The following is a 16,618-nucleotide window of genomic DNA, read 5'->3' on the forward strand; positions in this document are numbered from 1 at the left end:
GAAAGCCATCTCTAACACCTAAACACAAAAAAACAAGGTTACAATGGGCTAAGGAAAGGCAATCGTGGACTGTGGATGATTGGATGAAAGTCATATTCAGTGATGAATCTCGAATCTGCATTGGGCAAGGTGATGATGCTGGAACTTTTGTTTGGTGCCGTTCCAATGAGATTTATGTAGACGACTGTCTAAAGAAAACATGCAAATTTCCACAGTCAATTATGACATGGGGCTGCATGTCAGGTAAGGGCACTGGGGAGATGGCTGTCATTAAATCTTCAATAAATGCACAGGTTTACATTGAAATTTTGGACACTTTTCTTATCCCATCTATTGAAAGGATGTTTGGGGATGATGAAATCATTTATCAAGATGATAATGCATCTTGCCATAGAGCAAAAACTGTGAAAAAATTCCTTGAAGAAAGACACATAAGGTCAATGTCATGGCCTGCAAACAGTCCGATTCTCAAACCAATTGAAAATCTGTGGTGGAAGTTAAAGGAAATGGTCCATGACAAGGCTCCGACCTGCAAAGATAATTTGGCAACAGCAATCGGAGAAGGCTGGAGCCAGATTGATGAAGAGTACTGTTTATCACTCATTAAATCAATGCCTCAGAGACTGCAAGCAGTTATAAAAGCCAGAGGTGGTGCAACAAAGTACTAGTGATGTGTTGGAGTGTTATTTTGTTTGTTTTTCATGATTCCATAATTTTTTCTTCAGAATTGAGTGATTCCATAATTTATTCCCTGTGCTTGTTCTATAAATCTAACTGTTACTGGCCACCACAATTATTTTTCTTGATTTCTTTTAGGGTCCTTTCCCACTGGGGCGGTTTGCAGGCGCTATTGCGCTAATAATAGCGCCTGCAAACCGACCCGAAAGTGGCACTGCTTTCATTCCAGTGTGAAAGCCCCGAGGGCTTTCGCACTGGAGCGATGCGCTGGCAGGACGGGAAAAATAGTCCTGCCAGCAGCATCTTCGGAGCGGTGAAGGAGCGGAGTGTATACCGCTCCTTCACCGCTCCTGCCCATTGAAATCAATGGGACGGCGCGTCTATACCGCCAGCAAAGCGCCTCAGCAGAGGCGCTTTGCGGTGGTTTTTAACCATTTCTCGGCCGCTAGCCGAGGCAGGCAGTCGGTGGGAACTTTCATTCATATGGTGTGGGACTGCCCCCATATTCAAACCTTCTGGCAGGCAGTGGTTGCTGACGTGAATGGGGTTACAGGCCTCTCTCTGGACAGGGAACCACTTGTCTTTTTGCTGGGCATCACTGATAATCTGGCAACCACCAAACACACTAAACTCTTCATATTTTGTGTGGCCTACTATGCTAGGAAGACGATTCTGTCCAGATGAAAGCTCCCAGATCCCCCCCAGATCTCACTTATTAATGCTGTTCTACCCCTATACAACATTATTTATATGGGGCGCAATTGCTCTCTGAAAATTGACAAAATCTGGGCAACCTGGGTACAAGCTAGGCACCTCACGATATGAGCAACTTGGACAATATGAGAGATTGTAATAAGTAACTGGCTGAGGGATGCACAGGTATAGCTAGATCCCCCTTTTGCCTGCTAGATGCCAGAAATTTATCCCAGGGCCTAAGGTGGATGCAGCTTTTCCCCGTTGCGCCCCCCCCCCTTCCTTTTCCCCGTTACCCCCCTCTCCTTTTCCCCCCCATGTCCCCCTTCTCCTTTTCCCCATGTCCCCCCTCTCCCCCCCGCTTCTACTCTTACATACTGAACCCCTGTAGGGGGTTGATGAGATATTGCAATTTGGTGAGATATTGCAATTTGGCATTGGGTACTAACTATTGAGAGTGGATTTATGTTGGCTGGTTCCTGTGGTGAAGAAAGGATCTGTAACAGCACTGTTGAATTACTCCTTTATGTCAAACTAATGTATCGTTTATATGTGTAATGGTTTACTACTCCAATAAACATTCCTTCTGTTAAAAAAAATAAATAAATAAAAGATTGTGCTGATGGAAAAAAAAAAAAAAAAAAAAATAAAAAAAAAAAGGTTTCCAAAACTGGCCAGCATAACTAAGGGCCAGATCACACCACATGCAGCCAAGTGCACTTTTTTCTGCATCGAAAACACATTGAAAGTAGGTTATATTGTTTTCAATTGCATAGTTCACACAAGTGTGGTCCGTTCCATGGTGTTCCAGTTCCAGAAAATAAAGTAGAACAGGTTGCATTTTTCCTGCCCTGGAACGCAGTAAAATGCATCAAAAATGGATTGGAATGCACTGGAACACATCAAAAACGCTCCAGACCCCAGTACAGTGGAAAAAAACAGGCAGAAAACAAGAAGTAAAAAAGCACCTGGAATGCATCCGGAAACGCATCAAAAACACACTGGAACAGGTCAAAAACAGGTTAAAAAATGCGCATGCAGAAACGCATCTGGAATGGATCTGGGTTTCTTTTTTTTGGTGTGAACCAGCCCTAAAGAAAACAGTTTAAAATCAATGCAAAAACCAGTAGAAGTATGTTGGGAGAGTTGTTTTTATCTTCACACTGTTGGAGGCTACCCTTGCTCTATAATTTGCTTGTGTTTATATGCACTTTTAGGTGTCAGGAGGAGGATTAGGCCTCTTACACATGGGATTCTGGGCCCATACAACAACAAAATTCCAGTGCATTTTCCCTGCTTGCATAAACACTCAAAATGTTCTATTTTTTTTGCATATGCTATAGGAATGTTTATGTGAGCACTGGTGTATATGCGAGTATAGCTACACAAAGCCATTCATGTCTATGGGGGCTGTACGCAGCACCTGGGATTTCCAGGTGGGGACAACATGCTGGAACTTATGCTGCACAGGCTCAGGTACACATGTGAAAGGGGCCATATGCTGAAATTTACATTGCACGGGTTCAGGTGCCAATGTGCAAGAGGCCTAAAAGATGTTTTTCCAAAGCCACAAACGAGGCTTTCCTTAACATCCAAGCAAATCTAGGTACAGTCACCGCTTTGAATGAAGGGTGTAAATGTCAGCAACACATGTAAGGATTTAAAATTTAAATACGGCAAACATGGGGTTAGTCTAGGTTCACATCTATGCGGTTGTGGTTGATGCAGTTTTCAGGCAAGTTCTGCGGTGCGTTTTGTAGTTTTGAACATGCATTTTTGATGCGTTTTTTTAAAATCTCTTTAACCACTTGCTTACTGGGCACTTAAATCCCCCTCCTGCCCAGGCCAATTTTCAGCACTGTCGCACTTTAAATGACAATTGCGCAGTGATACAACACTGTACCCAAATTACATTTTTATCTTTTTTTCACACAAATAGAGCTTTATTTTGGTGGTATTTAATCACTACTGGGGTTTTTCATTTTTTGCTAAAAAACAAAAAAAAGACGGGAAAAAAAAATACATGTTTCATAGTTTGTTTTAAAATTTTGCAAACAGGTTATTTTTCTCCTTCATTGATATGCGCCGTTGAGGCTGCACTGATGGGCACTGATAGGCACAGATAAGGTGTCACTGATAGGCACAGATGGGTGACACTGATAAGCAGCACTGGTGATGAGGCACTGATTGGTGACATTGATAGGTGGAACTGTGGGCACTGCTGGGTGGCACTGTTGTTCACTGGTAGGTGGCACTGGTGGGCACAGATGACTACGCGGCTGCTCTCCTTGATCAGGACAGATGTCCCTCTGACAGCCGCTGGTGATCGGCTTTTTTTTTTCTTCTTCTCACGCCATCAACATGAGGAGAAAAAATAGCCGATTACCGGCTCTGTTTACATCACATGATCAGCTGTCATTGGCTGACAGCTGATCACGTGGTAAGGGGCCGGGATCCACCCCTTACTCCGATCTGTGATCAGCCAAGTCTCAAAGACTCGCTGATCACAGAGCGCGCCATGCACGCCCTGCAGGGGGCGCGCAGGGCGCTCGAGCACGGGACGACGTCTATTGATGCCCTGCCGGCAAAGCAGGTCTGCGCTGTAGCCGTCATTCGGCTATAGCGCAGACGGGAAGGGGTTAATAAACTCTATATAGCTGGTTGTTAGGGAGTGGGCCGGGAAGCCAGTCGCCGCTTCCTTAACAACGGATGACTCATATGCTGTCAACTGATGGGGATCTGGGAGTCCCCTAGGGGGCTTCCAAATTCTGATAAACGCGTGGGGTACCACCCCCCTGATTTCATACCAGACCCTTTCCCGAGCATGCAGCCCGGCAGGCCAGGAAAGGGAGGGGACGAGTGAGCACCCGCCCCCTGAACCATACCAGGTCACATGCCCTGTGTTGGGGAAGTGCTTTGAGGCGGGGAGCTCTACCCTCTTCTCCACAACCCTGGGCTGTGGTTTTGGGGGTCTGCTAGTGGGGGGCTTATCAGAATCTCCCCATGTTGAGGGCATGTGGCCTGCTATGGTTCAGGAATGGGGGGGGGCGCTCGTCCCCTCCCTTTTTTATATGCCAGGCTGCATGCTCGGATAAAGGTCTGGTATGGATTTGGGGGGGACCCCCCGCTGACAGCTCACGACACAACAAGACTAAGGACACTGCAGCTAGCTACCTGGCCCACTCTTTAGCAACCAGCACTGTTTGTTAAAGAGAAAAAAAAAAAAACACAACATGCAAAACGCATCAAAAAAGCAACAATTTTTTTGGTGCATGTTGATTGAAGTCTATTACACGCAAAACGCAATCTGCTGCGGGGGGGGGGGGGGGGGGGGGGGAGTCTCCGACCCTTTCCAAAAATGCATAGATGTGAATGTGTATCATAGGAAACCATGTTAAATGGACTCAAGTGCATTTTTGCAAACTCCAAAACGCACTAAAAAAATGCAATGGTGTGAACCTAGCCTTAGAGAAGTAATCAAGATACAATGTATCAGTCTCAAAGCATTCAGTGCTGTCGAACTGAATAATGTTCGCATTCTAAATCCAGTGTATATTACTGTTATCTGGTATTTTCTATTCATTACTAGGATATCTAGAAGTTAAATCTGTAAATGTGGCACGATGGGCAGCAATTTTAATGCGACATACCAAGCTTCACAGGCAGCCTCGCTTGTCAAAATCTCCCATGTAAGTGAATGGAACTGCACCGCAAGTCAAACTTGGCTTGCAGTTGCGCTGCAGTCCTGCAATACAAAACTGGCATTTGGCAGGAGAAAAAGCCCTAAAAAACAGTCATCAGGAGGCAGCTGTATTCACCTGCAAACCTTTTTTCACTAGTCTATGTAAAGGTTTTCAAGGGGGTGGTAAACACTACTGCTAGTGTGAAAGGAGCCTTATGAAATGAGGTTTAATTTTAATCAAATTAAATTGCATCTAGATTTAAAAACAAAAATGTATTGCGGCTTACCATTAAATGAAGTACCTGCAATAGTTTTCTTTTTACAGGCTTCATTTTCACTTGGTGATTCAGCAAGTAACCATGTTTCATGTCCCAGGGTGACAATATTCAATGCACTGCATCTATGGAGCAGCTGTGTTGTCAGTCTAGCCTGCTCTTCTGATTTGAACTACAAACATTTTACTCTCTCCTCATCTACATCACATAAGCGGTGTTGCTTTTGTAGCTCACAGAAGATAGGTGAGAAAACTGATAACCATTTGAAGTTTTAGTTCAGCCTGCGGGAAGTTACAAGGATACAAGATTTCTTACAGAATCAGGAGTTCGTTTTTGGTAATTGCAGATAATGAACTAGGCCTTAAAAAAGAAAATTAATAATGAAGTCTCCACATCTTACAAGATTTTAGTACTGAAAACGGTATCATTAGCAGTAATCAGCATGGATTCATGAAGAATCGTTCTTACCAAACCTTCTATGAGGAGGTAAGTTGTAAGGTATAAGTTGCCATCTAGATAAAGGAAGGCCCGTAGACATGGTTTGTCTGGATTTTGCAAAAGCATTTGACACAGTTCCCCATAAATGTTTACTGTACAAAATAAGGTCCGTTGGCATGGATGAGGGTGAGTAGGGTGAGTACACGGATTGAAAACTGGCCACAAGGGCGAGTTCAGAGGGTGGTCATAAATGGGGAATACTCGGATTGGTCCGGTGTGGAAAGTGGGGTCCCCCAAGGTTCTGTCCTGGGACCAATCCTATTTAATATATTCATAAAGGACCTGGGGAACGGGATAAACAGCTAAATCTCTGTATTTGCGGATGGTACAAAGCTAAGCAGGGCAATAATTTATCCGCAGGATGTGGAAACCTTGCAAGAAGATCTGAACAAATTAATGGGGTGGGCAACTACATGGCAAACGAGGTTCAGTGTAAAAAAATAAATAATGCATGTGGGTGGCAAAAATATGAATGCAATCTACTCACTAGGGGGAAAACCTCTGGGGGAATCTAGGATGGAAAAGGACCTTGGGGTCCTAGTAGATGATAGGCTCAGCAATAGCATGCAATGCTAAACTGCTGCAAGCAAAGTCAACAGAATATTGGCATGCATTAAAAAGGGGATTAACTCCAGAGATAAAACGATAATTCTCTACAAGACTCTGGTCCGGCCGCAGCTGGGATTATCCGTCCAGTTCTGGGCACCAGTCCTCAGGAAGGATGTGCTGGAACTGGGGAGAGTCCAGAGAAGGGGAACAAAGCTAATTAAGAGACTGGGGGATCACAGCTATGGGGAAAGACTGCAAGCACTGAACTTATTCTCTCTGGAGAAGAGACGCTCGAGAGATCGGATATGATTTCAATGTACAAATACCGTACTGGTGACCCCACAATATGGATAAAACTTTTCCCCGATAGGGAATTTAAAAAAGACACGTGGCCATTCACTAAAATTAGAAGAGAAGCAGTTTAACCTTAAACTGTGTAGAGGGTTCTTTACTGTAAGAGCGGTAAGAATGTGGAATTCTCTTCCACTGGCGGTGATTTCAGCAGGGAGCATAGATAATTTCAAAAAACTATTAGATAAGCACCTGAACAACCACAACATACAGGGATATACAATGTAATACTGATATAAAAGCACACACACAGGTTGGACTTGATGGACTTGTGTCTTTTTTTTCAACCTCATCAACTATATAACTATGTAATCTTCAAACTTGTAAACTGAAATATGGTTTAGATATATTTCAAAACAGACCGCCATTCTTCCCCACCCACTTCCCTCTTAGGTGAGAATGATATATTCAGCTGCCTGCAGATCCTAGGGATACTCAAATCAGGCATCCCAAGGGTTCACGGGTACTTTACAGAGCACATGCTGCTGTGCATCACAAGGGGGTTGGCTGCAAGGACCTAAAAGTGACAGTCTTCTCCTGATGAAGTTAGGGGGAAGTATGGTGGCATGGGACTGAGTGTGCAGCAGTGGATCCTTACAGAGCACTGCTGGATTCGCTGGATGTGCAAGTATGTTTCTGCGGATAACCTAACACAAAAGGTAAGACGAGAGGGAGTGGCGTGAATTTACTTTTTACACACTCTAATATGTGAATTGTAATTGTAATACAATTGAAATGCAATAATTAAAAGGTCAATAGGTGTGCAAGGATAAAATTATAACTGAACATGGTCAGGTTTGTGTACGAGATGTGCGTAGAATGTCACTTTTAAGGCTGGGTTCACACTGGTGCGACACGACAGCCGTCCTACTTTGGATCCGACTTTGCCCTGCGACATGAAGCCGGCATGTGTCCGACTTTCAATGAACGGGGATCCGACTTGGATCCCCGCCAATACCCGGCAGTGTTTGGTATGAATCTTTAGGGGGAACACCGCGCCAAATTTTAAATAAAAAAACCGGCATGGGTTCCCCCTCCAGGAGCATACCAGGCCCTTGGGTCTGGTATGGACCTTGAGGGGAACCCCCTACGCCGAAAAAACGGCATGGGGGGGTCGCCCCCAATCCATACCAGACCCTTATCCGAGCACGCAGCCCGGCCGGACAGGAATGGGGGTGGGGACGAGCGAGCGCCCCCCCCCCCCCCTCCTGAACCGTACCAGGCCGCATGCCCTCAACATGGGGGGTGGTGCCTTGGGGGAGGGGGCCAAAGCACCTTGTCCCCATGTTGATGAGGACAAGGGCCTCTTCCCGACAACCCTGGCCGTTGGTTGTCGGGGTCTGCGGGCGGGGGCTTATCGGAATCCGGGAGCCCCCTTTAATAAGGGGGCCCCCAGATCCCGGCCCCCCACCCTATGTGAATGAGTATGGGGTACATCGTACCCCTACCCATTCACCTAGGGAAAAAGTGTCAATTAAAAAAAAACACTACACAGATTTTTAAAGTAATTTATTAGACAGCTCCGGGGGTCTTCTTCCGACTTCGGGGGTCTCTCCGAACGGCATGACTATGACGGCATAAGGGGGCGTGGTCATCGGGTGATGACCACGCCCCCTAAAACGTCACAGTCCCAGCATGCCCAGGGACTGTGACGGCATAAGGGGGCGTGGTCACCACCTATATAAGTCAGAGCGGAGCGCTCAGAGTGCATTCCAGCCCCAGAGAGCGTCGTGTCAACATCAGGAGAAGAGAGCAGAAGGCAGAAGATTGAAGACCGGGCTCCTTCGCTATAGCAAAAGAGCGGCAAAAGAGCAGAAGAGAGCGGAGGAGCCCGGCAGAAGGTCCGGAGAGCGCGGAGAAGAACCGGAGAGACCCCCGAAGAGAAGAAGGCAGCAGACCGGGCTCCTCCGCTATAGCAAAAGAGCAGAAAATAGCGGAGGAGCCCGGCAGAAGACCCGGAGAGCGCGGAGAAGAACCGGAGAGACCCCCGAAGTCGGAAGAAGACCCCCGGAGCTGTCTAATAAATTACTTTAAAAATCTGTGTAGTGTTTTTTTTTAATTGACACTTTTTCCCTAGGTGAATGGGTAGGGGTACGATGTACCCCATACTCATTCACATATGGTGGGGGGCCGGGATCTGGGGGCCCCCTTATTAAAGGGGGCTCCCGGATTCCGATAAGCCCCCGCCCGCAGACCCCGACAACCAACGGCCAGGGTTGTCGGGAAGAGGCCCTTGTCCTCATCAACATGGGGACAAGGTGCTTTGGGGTGGGGGGGCCGCAGTGCGCCCCCTCCCCCAAGGCACCACCCCCCATGTTGAGGGCATGCGGCCTGGTACGGTTCAGGAGGGGGGGGGGGGCGCTCGCTCGTCCCCACCCCCATTCCTGTCCGGCCGGGCTGCGTGCTCGGATAAGGGTCTGGTATGGATTGGGGGCGACCCCCCACGCCGTTTTTTCGGCGTAGGGGGTTCCCCTCAAGGTCCATACCAGACCCAAGGGCCTGGTATGCTCTTGGAGGGGGAACCCATGCCGGTTTTTTATTTAAAATTTGGCGCGGAGTTCCCCCTCAAGAACATCTGAGCACAAGTCGCGTGCCGAAGTCGGATCATGCAAGACGGCAATCCGACTTTGATCCGACTTCAATGATAGTCAATAGGCTGAAGTAGGATCAAAGTCGGACCAAAGTAGTACAGGGAGCATTTCTAAAGTCGGAACGACTTGTGTCGGACCAGTTAGGACGGCTCCCATAGGGAAACATTAAATTTCACACGTCATGCGACATGAGCTCCCAATGTCGGAGCGTTTGTCGGACCAGTGTGAACCCAGCCTAAACCAAGTACAGAGATTTACTAAAACTGGTGCAGCTGTGCATAGTAACAAATCAATTGCTAACTTCAGCTTGTTCAATTATTTGCCAATAAAATCTAGAAGCTGATTGCTATGCACAGCGGCGTCAGAGTCTGTGTGCCCCAGATTTAGTAAATCTCCTCCAATATCTGCAGCCAAAAATAAGACACCAGAGGAGGTCACCGCACTAAACTAAACCATTACTGCATTTGTAAGAGCTGTAAATTCAAGTATGATGGTAAAGTAAATAATTCAAATGATGGCTGCAAGACCGACACAAAGTCCGGACCATAAAAGCTTATCAGGGTGCCAAGGGACAGTAACCTGCTTCTTGAAGAACATGACCGTAGGAAATACATTTCTACACACGTGACAGTCAAAGTACAGGGGGGTAATATTTCAAGCCAATATTCCAAGGTAAAAGCCAAGGCTACTGAACGCAGTGTTAACATACAGTTACAGTATTTAAAAGCAAGAGAACAGAAGAAACTTTGATATGATTGCAACTCAGTATAGAGGATGTGAATATACAGGCAAAATTGTGGTGACACTACCACCACCACCAGAATATGAGAGATCAGGGGTGGACTGACAACTCATGGGCCCCCCAGGCAATAGGAGATTATGGGGGCCCCCAGGCAATAGGAGATTATGGGGGCCCCCAGGCAATAGGAGATTATGGGGGCCCCCCGGCAATAGAAGATTATGGGGGCCCCCCCAGGCAATAGGAGATTATGGGGGCCCCCAGGCAATAGGAGATTATGGGGCCACACAGTATACACACACATACATACAGTATACAGACACACAATATACACACACAGAATACACATACAAACACTGAAAAGGTACTGGAGAGGCGGGGCAGCTATAATCTTGGTATTTAAAAAAAAAAAAAAAACAGATTTTTACATACTGTCCCTGGTTTTATTGAGGCTGGCAACCCTGATGGGGCCCCTTAGTGGCATGGGGCCCTCGGGCAGTGCCCGAGTGCCCGAATGGTCAGTCTGCCCCTGTGAGAGATCAATCATAAAACCTGTAAAACAGAAAAGATTAAAAAAAAATCCTAGTTAATTTTGTAAACTGCAATACATTTTACTGTGGGGAAGAATCTGGTCGATGTTTGGCCCCATTTCATCTTTTCTAGCTTGTCAATGAAGCAGTGTAAATGAACCCACTTGGTAAGCATCCAATGACTTGCCATTGTATTAGTGCAGCTTGGAGTGGTATGTTGAGCAACTTTATCTACCTCTGCATCAAACCACTGAGCCTGCTACAAATTCTTTTCCTTTTGCTCCGCATTTTACTGAACCGATTTTCGCCCTCTGCAATGATATTCTGAGAAATGCACTCCCACACTACTCAAGTATACCAGACCAGTAATAAAGGGAGGGGGGGCTGTAGTAGGGAAAATCCTATGTAGCAATAGATATCTGCATCTATGTGCTGAAAAGTAAAGACATTATATTAAAGCTCCAGGTAGAAAATTTAAATCGCCTTTTTTACAGTCAGTTCATGCCTACCTTTAACAAATATAGTTTGTAATCATCGTGGATTGTAAGCTCTAGCAAGCAGAGCTCTCCGATTCCTCCTGTATTGAATTGTATTGTAATTGTATTGTCTGCCCTCATGTTGTAAAGCGATGACTAAACTGTTGGCGCTATATAAATCCTGTATAATAATAATAATAATAAACATAGCAGCAGCTAGCCAATTTTTTATTAAATGCAGCATTTTCAGGGCTCAGAGTAGCTAATATCTTGTAAGTAAGACCAGTAGCCACTGTGCCCGCTCTTCCCTGAGCCACCAGCAGTGTAACTTCCCCATTTTAGTTTATTTCTAACAGTTACGGTGTCATTACATTGCCGCTCGCTGCAGTGGGAGGACCCTGGCATCTCAGACTCCAGGGTTGCCCCATCCTCCATGACAGTATACCTTGACTGACAGACCAGGAAATAGTCTCTGATCACCTACTCACACCCTTTAAATGCACTAATTTCCACTGCATGATGGGAATTGTATTTTGATACATTTGCATCAAACAGAAAATGGAATTGGCATCAGTGCTTAACTGATCTGTCCTCATGGTGCCTGGACATAACTGTTCTCTCCCTTGTAAAAGGATGACCTTCTGCACAAAAAAAAAATAAAGGTACTTATTTAAAAAAACTAAGCTGGAAAAAAAACGGAGAAGTAGTAATGGGAGGATTTAGAAACTATTCTGGAGTAAGGCCTCATGCACACGAGACGCTGGTGCAAACTCTGCGAACACAGGTTTTTAAAAGCTGAAACCGGCATTTAGAAACATATGTTTTGCCGAGTTTGCATGCCGCGTTTAGCCGCGTTTGCAGAGCAGAGAATGACACTTTGCGACCCAAATTTGGGCCCCCGTATCTCGGGCCCACTTAGTTGCAGGGACCCCAAATTTGGTGTACTAACACAGTGGAACTAGCACTACAACATATCCAAATTTGAGGTTCCTAGCACTAAGTGGCCCCGAGATATGGGGCCCCAAAGTCAGGTCGCAAAATGTCAAGCACTTTTCTGCAGCAGAGAATGACATTGTGACCCGAATTTGGGGCCCCATATCTTGGGGCCACTTGGTGCTAGGAACTCCAAATTTGGATATGTTGTAGTGCTAGTTCCACCAAACACCAAATTTGGGGCTCCTGCAACTAAATGGGTCCGAGATGCCAAATTTGGAGTTCCTAGCACCAAGTGGCCCCGAGATATGGGGCCCCAAATTCGGGTTGTAAAAAAACACTTATAAACGCATACGCGGCTAAACACGGTACCGGCGTTTGGCGTCTGAAACGTTGAAAACTTTTGCGTCTGAACCCATTTTTTGGCTTCCGCAAAAACGAGGTTAAACGCAACTGCCCGAAAACGTCAAAAAACGAGACTGTGTACATGGACACATAGGATAACATTAAATGGGTTCAGGGGCAGTTGAAAAAAGTGTCCAACTGCCTCTGAACGCGAGTTTAACAGCGTCTCGTGTGCATGAGGCCTTAATCTTCAAATTAAATGTGCAGATGTGCAAAAGCAAGTGTAATGCTAGTGTGTGCAAATTCAAAACATTAAATTCTTTCCATTTTTTTTTTTTTTTTTTTTTTTTAAGTAAACCTTTAACTTAGAGTGTACATTCCTCAGCATTCTAACTCTGAACCCTAAACAATCTTGGGAAAGAAAGCAGGAAATGCTTTCTCTAGTCCATGTGAAATAACAAACCAAGCTTTTCAGACAGCATTTTATTAACTACAGCCAAAAATACCCCACAGGCCCTGCAGCAAACAAGTCTCTCATTCCCGTGACCTCTACTATGTATGAAAATTAAACTGCAAGCAGCAGTAATCGAACCAAAACACATCATTTGGTTCAATGTTTTGCTATACAAATAAACTCTTAGTATTAAAGCTGCAAGTAACCCATTACTTTGTCTCCCACCCCACCCACAAAATAACACAGCTGAATTTGATATTCATATTAGAGCACCCCAAAGGTATAGTGCTCCCAGAGAATTCTAAAAGACAACCTGGGGGTATCTACTATACCAGGGCTCAAAATTTCAAGTCCTGAGCTACTAGCCAGGCCTTAAGGGTTACTTGCCACCAATTGCCCCACCCAACCCTTACCATGCCCCGCCCCTAAACACGACCTCATAAATTATCCTATAAAATGACACTTAAATATTTTATGCAGAATTAAGTTACAAAAATAAATATTGACAACAACTTTATCAGTGCCCATAGGTGTGGTCACACCAGTGCCCAGCAATGTAGCCTGACCTGTGCCCATCGATGCAGCCTGACCTGTGCCCATCGATGCAGCCTGACCTGTGCCCATCGATGCAGCCTGACCTGTGCAGAGGAAGAGGCGAACCGGCCGAACTATCAGAGAGAGGGGAGTGCCCGTTGTAACAGCATTCTTTTGAATTGCCCAGTGTTCCCGTCACTCACTGTCACACAGTCCTGCCTTCTGGCCGGCGCCTTTGATAACGTCACATGTCCCGGCCTTGCACCTGTGTTCTGTCTATCAAATGCACCGGGCCAGGAGGGGGGACTGTGGGATGACGAGTGGTGGGAACACCTGGCAATTCAAAATAAAGCTGTTACAGTGGGCAATCCCCGCTCTCTGATGATCCAGCTAGCTCACCTCTTCCTCTACTCTCTCTTGCCCCGGCTTGGAGAACGGCTCCCATTCAACCCTAACCCCCCCTGTACTATACCCTCTCAGAGGGTGCTGTTCTACCACAGATACAGCTTAAAGTGGTTCTAAAGTCAAAATGTTTTTTTTTATCCTAATGCATTCATGCATTATGCAGTAAGATAAAAACCTTCTGTGTGCAGCAGCCCCCCTCATACTTACCTGAGCCCCATCTCGATCCAGCGATGTTGCACGTGAGTCTCGGCTGTCCAGGACTCTCCCTCCTCATTGGCTGCGATAGCAGCGAGGCACATTGGCTTCCGCTGCTGTCAAAGTCAGTGAGCCAATGAGGAGAGAGAGGGGGCGGGGCTGAGTCACGGCTTCATGTCTGAATGGACACACAGGAGCAGCGGCTCAGCTCGGGCGCCCCCATAGCAAGCTGCTTGCTGTGGGGGCTCTCGGCAGGAGGGAGGGGCCAGGAGTGCCTGCGAGGGACTCGAGAAAAGAGGAGTATCTGGGCTGCTCTGTGCAAAACCACTGCAAAGACCAGGTAAGTATAACATGTTTTTTTTTTTTTTTAAATGAAAGAAAACGAGACTTTAGTATCACTTCAAGTGATGTAGCACAACTTACAATGTGAAACAAGAAATTCTGATGTTGACATTTAATAAAGGCGTCTCAAAAGCTGTTTTAAAATCCATAATAGGCAAATTGCTGTTCCATCACTAAGGACGTGATTGGACAAATACTTGGAGCCAGGTGGGCAATACATTTAAGAAACCATAGCTGAGGTATAACTTTTAAAGCCCCTTCTAGATTTGTCATATTCTGAAGGCTAAAGGTTTTTTACCATAATGCATTCTCTGCATTAGGGTAAAAAACCTGGGTACAGCATCCCCCAGCCCACCCTTATACTTACCTGAGCCCAATCTCGATCAGGAACTGTGCACAAGAGCAGCAGCTCTCTTTGCTCTCTTCCTCCTTATATGCTCGGAGACAGCAGCGGGATCCATTGGCTCCTGCTGCTGTCAAATCACAGCCAGTGAGAAGGGAGGCAGGGCCAAGCCATATTCTGTGTGTCTATGCAGTGCCAGCAGGAGACTCAAGATAAAGGGGGGGGGGGGGGGGAATCAAGGCTGCTCTGTACAAACCCATTGCACAGAGCAGATAAGTATGACATGTTTGTTATTGAAAAAAATAATTCACTACTAAGCTTGTGCAGGAATCTGGCTAGTAGGTCCATTTTCATTATACCCCTGCAGACTTGCATGTAATTTAGATTTCCCATGGATACAGTTAAAGTGTCAGGCTGAAAAAAGTAAGGGCTGTGTCAATGAGCTTCCATTTCAGTCTGAGATGTTTCTGAGATCATTTAGAATTCATTGCAGGTGCAGTTGACTTGCATTTGGCCTACTTCAGCTGCTTTAACAACCCTATAGACTTGTATGGGACTAGAAGCAATTCTAAAGTGAAGAAAAGCCCTTTAAGACCCCTTTCACATGATTGGATCCACCTATCAGTTTTTCAGGCGGACTCGATCGGGTGTAAATGGAGATGTAAATGGAGATGTATCCATTTACACCCACCGACACCCAATCCGTTCCTCGTTCGTCTAGTAGATCAGATTGGATAGCAGTCAAGTGTAAACAGACAGGAGGTCTGTTTACATCCAACCGCCCATACAGGAGAGGCTGCTGCGTCTGTGTCCGCTCTGCGTAAGCGGAACAGATATGGACCAGCCATCTGCCTGCAAACCAGGGGTGGCCCGTCCAAAAGGGGCACCGCCCCCTATCCTCACCAACCCCTATATGCAGTGGATTCATGCATAGCATGGCATTAATCTAGCCACAGCCGCCCCCTATTCATGTGTCCAGCACCTTTCGGGTCACCAGGCATATGAGTTAGAGCGGCAAGGGTGTTTTTTGAAGAACCTGATTAGAGTCATAGGATGTTTGCCACCCCCCCCCCCAAAAAAAAAAAAAAAAAAAACACTGGCCGCAACTACTGCAGACAGATTCCTTGCGGAGTCCGCCCCATGTGGAAGGGGCCTAAGACAAGCCCTAAAGTTTGAAGAGGTTTAATGGTATAAAACAGGTTACATTCTCAGCATGCCAGGAATGCTGTCACATAGGATGCGCTCTTAAACAAATTGTCAAACCATCAAATAGCTGGTGTGATAACCGATCACATGTGCAGCATCATGGCAGTTGCAGAACAAAAAGAGGCTAAGATGGCAGCTTCCTTGGCTGAAAAGAACAGGATGGCTTAGCTCCACTTTAGTTAGGAATTTAGAGGCCACCTGAAGTTTCACATTTGCAGCTTGATAACTACCTCACTATACACACTCTAAGGCCATATTTACATACGCGCAGAAAAACGGATGGTGAAAAACACACAGATTTCACTTGCAGAGGCATCAGTTTACATTAGTTTTTATGCACATTTCCGTAAATTTTATACAGGTTGCAGATTCCAGAGCAGAAAAAATCTGCATATGAGATCATTTCTGTGGTGTGAATAGGGCACATAGAGAACAAAATGTTTTCTTTGTACCCTTGCAGAACGCATGCAGAAAAACGCTGGTCTCTGCACATGATGTGAACGAGGCATTACTTTGTATATAAAGTTTGGCAGTTGACACGCAGCAACTGTCAAGGCTTCAGTTGACTTTCGACAAAGTTCTTTTCAAAACTGTCCCTTGGCTACTAGTTTGACCATGAACACTCTTTCAGTTGCTTGAGAGGTTATCCAACACAATCTAACCTTTTGAACTCCGACATCTTGTGAGGTCAAGGCATTCCTCTCTTCATCTGTTTTCCCTGATCTTGGCTCCACATTTGAAGAGGGTGTTGAAAAACTGTAGAAAAAAAGTCATAATAAAACATATGTATGATGCCAAA

General features: G+C 45.8%; 1 protein-coding gene across 3 annotated transcripts in view; it reads right to left on the bottom strand.

Annotated features, from left to right (window-relative positions):
* Window positions 1-16,618, bottom strand: part of KIAA1671 (KIAA1671 ortholog) — a 259,256-nt gene that overhangs the window by 176,126 nt on the left and 66,512 nt on the right. For all 3 annotated transcript variants that reach the window (XM_073629519.1, XM_073629511.1, XM_073629503.1), the window contains exon 3: window positions 16,482-16,575. In XM_073629519.1, coding sequence (XP_073485620.1) covers window positions 16,482-16,575 — 94 coding nt within the window. The remainder of the gene's footprint in view (window positions 1-16,481; window positions 16,576-16,618) is intronic.

This window comes from Aquarana catesbeiana, linkage group LG01, assembly GCF_042186555.1.
Source record: "Aquarana catesbeiana isolate 2022-GZ linkage group LG01, ASM4218655v1, whole genome shotgun sequence".
In the NCBI taxonomy this organism is placed as follows: domain Eukaryota; kingdom Metazoa; phylum Chordata; class Amphibia; order Anura; family Ranidae; genus Aquarana; species Aquarana catesbeiana.